This window comes from Mustela lutreola, chromosome 2 (genome assembly GCF_030435805.1).
Source record: "Mustela lutreola isolate mMusLut2 chromosome 2, mMusLut2.pri, whole genome shotgun sequence".
Lineage (NCBI taxonomy): Eukaryota > Metazoa > Chordata > Mammalia > Carnivora > Mustelidae > Mustela > Mustela lutreola.
The window spans coordinates 170500358-170506882 of NC_081291.1; the positions used below are offsets into that span (position 1 = coordinate 170500358).

At 40.2% G+C, this 6525-nt stretch overlaps 1 protein-coding gene across 1 annotated transcript; it reads left to right on the top strand.

Moving 5' to 3' along the window:
- The first annotated feature begins 349 nt into the window (after positions 1 to 349).
- Positions 350 to 2763, top strand: LOC131825171 (E3 ubiquitin-protein ligase COP1-like). The gene has a single exon (XM_059164251.1). The coding sequence runs from the start codon at positions 353 to 355 to the stop codon at positions 2534 to 2536; it is 2184 nt and encodes a 727-aa protein (XP_059020234.1). The 5' UTR covers positions 350 to 352; the 3' UTR covers positions 2537 to 2763.
- Positions 2764 to 6525: the final 3762 nt, after the last annotated feature.

Below are 6525 nucleotides of genomic sequence, written 5' to 3' on the forward strand. Positions count from 1 at the left end.
GCTTTGGGAAGCAACAGGCTTAGGAGAAAAACTTCTAAAGAAATTCTTACTATAAGGTCAAGGTCGAAACATTGCATTTCTTCTTCTGCTTCATTGCATAATGTAAAGATGTCTGGAAAGGAGCCAATCAATTAAAAATATACCTAGAGGGAATTGTTCAGGGAGAAGGCTTGTGGCAGTAGCAGCCCATGAAAACCTTCCTTTCTCTTTCTGTCTTCCCAAGTGAAGAATAAATCCTGATTAGCCCTTTATTAAAGAAGGGTACTCATTTGCCAATGAAATGTAGAACTTGCATCTCCTGTACAGTATGGTATCCAGTTATCCTTATAGAAAATAGTTTTATGGAGTCACGATGTCTGGGAGCCGCCAGGCCGGGTCGGGCTCCGCCGGGACCAGCCCTGGCTCCTCGGCGGCCTCCTCGGTGACTTCCGCCTCCTCGTCCTTGTCCTCTTCCCCGTCGCCCCCTTCCGCGGCGGTGGCGGCGGCGGCGGCGGCGTCCGGCGGAGCGGCCCAGGCCGCGGGTTCGGGCGGCCTCGGGGGCCCGGCGCGGCCTGTGCTGGTGGCCGCCGCAGTGTCCGGCAGCGGCGGCGGGGCGGTGTCCGCGGGCCTGTCTCGGCTCAGCTGCGCGGCCAGGCCCAGCGCCGGCGTGGGAGGGAGCAGCTCCAGCCTCGGCAGCGGCAGCAGGAAGAGACCTCTGCTCGCCCCCCTGTGCAACGGGCTCATCAATTCCTACGAGGACAAAAGCAACGACTTCGTGTGCCCTATCTGCTTTGATATGATTGAGGAAGCATACATGACGAAATGTGGCCACAGCTTTTGCTACAAGTGTATTCATCAGAGTTTGGAGGATAATAATAGATGTCCCAAGTGTAACTATGTTGTGGATAATATTGACCATCTGTATCCTAATTTCTTGGTGAATGAGCTCATTCTCAAACAGAAGCAAAGATTTGAGGAAAAGAGGTTCAAATTGGACCACTCAAATGGCCACAGGTGGCAAATATTTCAGGATTTGTTGGGAACTGATCAGGATAACCTTGATTTGGCCAATGTCAAACTCATGTTGGAATTACTAGTGCAGAAGAAGAAACAACTGGAAGCGGAATCACATGCAGCCCAACTACAGATCCTTATGGAATTCCTCAAGGTTGCAAGAAGAAATAAGAGAGAGCAATTGGAACAGATCCAGAAGGAGCTGAGTGTTTTGGAAGAGGATATTAAAAGAGTGGAAGAAATGAGCGGCTTGTACTCTCCTGTCAGTGAGGATAGCACAGTACCTCAATTTGAAGCTCCTTCTCCATCACACAGTAGTATTATTGATTCCACAGAATACAGCCAGCCTCCTGGTTTCAGTGGCAGTTCTCAGACAAAGAAACAGCCTTGGTATAACAGCACATTAGCATCAAGAAGAAAACGACTCACTGCTCATTTTGAAGACTTAGAGCAATGTTACTTTTCTACAAGGATGTCTCGTATTTCAGATGATACTCGAACTGCAAGCCAGTTGGATGAATTTCAGGAATGCTTGTCTAAGTTTACTCGATACAATTCAGTACGACCTTTGGCTACATTGTCGTATGCTAGTGATCTGTATAATGGTTCCAGCATAGTCTCTAGTATTGAATTTGACCGGGATTGTGACTATTTTGCAATTGCTGGGGTTACAAAGAAAATTAAAGTCTATGAATATGGCACAGTCATTCAGGATGCGGTGGATATTCATTACTCTGAAAATGAAATGACCTGCAATTCCAAAATCAGCTGTATCAGTTGGAGTAGTTACCATAAGAATCTGTTAGCCAGCAGTGATTATGAAGGCACCGTCATCCTATGGGATGGATTTACAGGACAGAGGTCAAAGGTCTATCAGGAGCATGAGAAAAGATGTTGGAGTGTTGACTTTAATTTGATGGATCCTAAACTCTTAGCTTCTGGTTCTGATGATGCAAAAGTGAAACTATGGTCTACCAACCTAGACAACTCAGTGGCAAGCATTGAGGCGAAGGCTAATGTGTGCTGTGTTAAATTCAGCCCGTCTTCTCGATACCATTTGGCTTTCGGCTGTGCAGATCACTGTGTCCACTACTATGATCTTCGTAACACTAAGCAGCCAATCATGGTATTCAAAGGACACCGAAAAGCAGTATCTTATGCAAAGTTTGTGAGTGGTGAGGAAATTGTTTCTGCCTCAACAGATAGCCAGCTAAAGCTGTGGAATGTAGGGAAACCATACTGTCTACGTTCCTTCAAGGGTCACATCAATGAAAAAAACTTTGTAGGCCTTGCTTCCAATGGTGATTATATAGCTTGTGGAAGTGAGAACAACTCTCTTTATTTGTACTATAAAGGACTTTCTAAGACTTTGCTAACTTTTAAGTTTGATACGGTCAAAAGTGTTCTGGATAAAGACCGAAAAGAAGATGATACAAATGAATTTGTTAGTGCTGTGTGCTGGAGGGCCCTGCCAGATGGGGAATCCAATGTGCTGATTGCTGCTAACAGTCAGGGTACAATTAAGGTGCTGGAGTTGGTATGAAGGGTTTACTCAAGTTAAATTGTGTTTGATCCTGCTGAAATACATCTGCAGCTGACAATGAGAGAAGACAGAAACTGTCCTGTAATGTCTCTCCCCAAAGTCATCATGGGTTTTGGATTTGTTTTGAGTATTTTTTTTCCTTTTCTTTTCTCCTTCATGACCTTTGGGACATTGGGACTACCCAGTGAACTCTCCACCATCAATGTAACTCTATGGACTTTGCTGCTGTTGGTGGTGTGGTTATCTAATTTTTGTGATAGGGAAAGAAATTCTTTTGAATAAAAATAAATAACAAAAAAATAATAAAAGTTTCTTGAGCCACAAAAAAAAAAAAAAAAAAAAAAAAAAGAAAATAGTTTTATTTTTCTGTTACATACTTTAAAAAGATAGGACGTTTCCTTGGGTGAGATTATTCCATTTAGAGTGATATACTATAGTGATACAGTATTCTGCGATAACCCCATTTAGAGTGATATAGTTTCTGCTTTGATTAGGACATCTGAGTAGATAAATAAAGTATCATGCTTAGCGAAATAAGTCAAGCAGAGAAAGACAACTATCATATGATCTCCCTGATATGAGGAAGTGGTGATGCAACATGGAGGCTTAAGTGGGTAGAAGAATAAATGAAACAAGATGGGATTGGGAGGGAGACAAACCATAAGTGACTCTTAATCTCACAAAACAAACTGAGGGTTGCCGGGGGGAGGGGGTTTGGGAGAAGGGGGTGGGATTATGGACATTGGGGAGGGTATGTGATTTGGTGAGTGCTGTGAAGTGTGTAAACCTGGTGATTCACAGACCTGTACCCCTGGGGATAAAAATATATGTTTATAAAAAATAAAAAATTAAAAAAAAAATAAAGTAAGATGTTAGTATGGTAACATAGAAACAATACTTAAAGGATGCTCCCCACCCAGGATTCATAAAACTTGAAAATATATCATCCGTTTCTCATTAATGCACATACATAAGTGAGTGTGTGTGTATTACACCTTGTGGGAGGATGTGAGTCCACTCAGGATAGCATGTGTTGTAATCACTAACAGAATTCTCCCATGTGTCTCTCTCTTCACCTTTAGGGTGCATGGTTGGATTGAATTCCCTCATTCCATGGTCCTTTTATATTTAGGTTTGGACCACGTGACTAGTTTGAGCTAAATATTTATGAGCAAAGATGACATTTGTTATTCTGGCTGATTGCAAGGATTTTTGCTCTGTGATGTTTGAAATGTGGCTGTCCTGTGAGTCTGTGTTTCTGAATGGCTAAGAAGAGCAGAACACTTGGTTAAGCTGGTATGGATATGTAATAGAAGAAATAAATCTCTTCTCTTTAAGTCATTGAAAACATTGTTATCACAGCATACCTGAGCCTACTCAGACTTCTGTAAGTATTATTAGGGCAGATTTGGGGATAATTTACCAGAAGTGTAATTCTGATGACTTAGGTTGGAGAAAAATCTTATTTGGTATTTGGAGCTGCCATCTCTAGATATAAAGGTCAGTTGTTTCAATTTTTACAGATTGCACTTTGTTTTTTGACTAGGAATCCAAAGAGTTTGCTGTACTGTAAAAATTTTAGGACATTAAGCGGCATAACTCACTTGGAAAATTTCATATTTTGCCTCTAGAGTTGTTCATGGACTGTTTTCAGTAGTAGAAACCAGTTCTCACTGCCTAGGATATCCCATTAAGTAATGCTAGTTTTTTTCTTAGCAAAGTTGAAGCTTCAACTAAACATAACCTTGATTTATAATATATATTAATATGATGCAAAAATTGATAGATTTTTTTTGGGGGGGGGGTTATGCCATTAAACACATTTTATTGATGTAGAATTTTACAGCCACAAGTATGATCAAGTGTTGGGGGATGCCTAAAAATGCTGAGTTTGTTGGCAGAGTCTAGATGACTCTTAATTTCCAACAGAATGTCACTTTTTTGAGGCAGGAGCCAAATGTTGTATTGTTTTAGCTGAGCTTCTTAAAAGAGGTTAGCCTATAATTTCTTTCTCTGCTTTCTGACATTTTTACTTACTGTTGTAAAGTTTTAGTCACCATCTCCACACTAAGCCTGCTCTGGAAAAGGTCTCTAATTTGCTCCAAATCACCAAGATCTTTTGACACATTTCAGACTCATTATTTTGATCTCTTTGCAGCTTTTGATACGGACCTGTCGTTTCCTTCTTAAAACTCTGCTCCTTTGTTCCTTGATGCCACTCTAACTTGGAGTTTCTATTTGTCTCTGTGTTAAAGCTCAGTCTTGGGCACAAGAACTATACTGAAAATATTCGCCTGCTGCTGCTTTGATTAGGATCCTCTATGGGACTCCTACATTTAACAAATCAAGCAGAATTCATGATCTCCTCCTCCCCAAGTGTCTCCATCTTAAAGCCTGTTCTTTCTTTTTTATTTCCATTCTTGATGAATGCAACTTCCATCTGTTGAGCCATTAAACCAGAAACATGGGAGTCATTATTGATCCTTCATGTATAAGTGTTAAATCCTTTTGTTTCCATTGCCTAAATATCTCTGGAATTTATCTCTGGTAAATTTATTTTTGGTAAAGCTACCATATTTCTTTTTATCTCCCCCCCCCCCCCCCCGTCAATTGATATAGCAGCTTCCTAACCAGTTCACTTCCCCCTTGTCTTAGTTTTCTGATTTATCATCCACAGGGCAGTCATAATGATCATTCCAAAGACAAATCAAAACATTTCACTCCTTTCAGCAAAACCCATCAGGGGTTCTCTATTGATTTAGAATTATATTACAGATTCCTTTGTATGGCACATAGTGCCCCTTAGAAAGATGAGCTTCCTCCATTTTTGTTTACTGTTTGTCTCCTTTATGTACACTCTGCAACTCTGGAATTCTTTAGGTCTCCAAAAATCTGTATTTTCTTTTGTCTTTTAATGAGGTTGTTCCATCTGTTTATAGTAAGATAATCAGCTGTTCCAGTGTGTCCAGAATTTACCTAGATTTAGCCCTAAAGTCTCTGCCTGGCAGTCCCTCATCCCCAGGCAAGTAGGGGTGGTTTATCACTGTTGCTCAGAATACTGCTTTCCCTTCAGTTTTCCTCATTAGGTCTTCAAGAGTGCTTACATTGACTTCTTCTAAAATCCTGTTCCAACTCAATTTTTCCTTTGGGCTGAAATGTATCTGTATATCCTCCAAGGGATTACCATATACTACTTTAATCTGGTCCTGCTACATTTTGTGCTCTCTGAAGAGAGACAACTTTGTTTTGTTCATCTCTGCATCTCTATCTCAGACATGTCTAGCGCATTGTTTAGCACATGCTAGGACACTGATAAAGATTTCTTGTACTGTATTAGAAGAAAACTCAGGGCATCTATCTTAATGCTGTACCTAGCAAATATCATAAATACTTTGCTGATTATATTAGTTGAGTGTTTCTGTTGCTTTCAGTTTGAAATAAATGTGTTACTTTTCCTTATCTAATTAACTACCATTCTGTAACTCAAAAGTAGTGATAATTTTTCTTGTTCTTTTAGTAGATCTACCATCATATAATTAACACTCATTTGAACATCTCTCCTATTTCTTCTGTACCAAAAGATTTAGAGATGTTTGGAATACTTCAGTGTATTTTCAAAAAAGGATTTCTTAGAGCACCTAATTATGACCACAAGTGTACCAGGTGCTGTGAAATGCTAGGTATAAACCAAGGAAATTTGACTTCTGTTTTCCAGAAGTTTACAATCCAGATGAGATGTAAGCATGTAGAATTAAAAGACAGAGTATCTTCTTAAGAATTTCATTTGGCACATGAATCTGAGAACTAGAGATCAAAATTATGGATAGACAGTCTGTTGTCCTGAGGATCTCTTCCTTTAACATACGAAATGTGCAGCTGCTAGAGATGGAAAGAGTGGGGGATTAGGAAAAACCTCTAGCCTACCTCCTATATTTCTCCTTTACTGTTATGCAACTACCACACTGACCACACTTCTAGTCCTAAAATAT

Coding starts and splice junctions, on each gene's coding strand:
- LOC131825171 (XM_059164251.1), top strand. CDS start 353: ATGTCTGGGAGCCGCCAGGCCGGGTCGGGCTCCGCCGGGACCAGCCCT.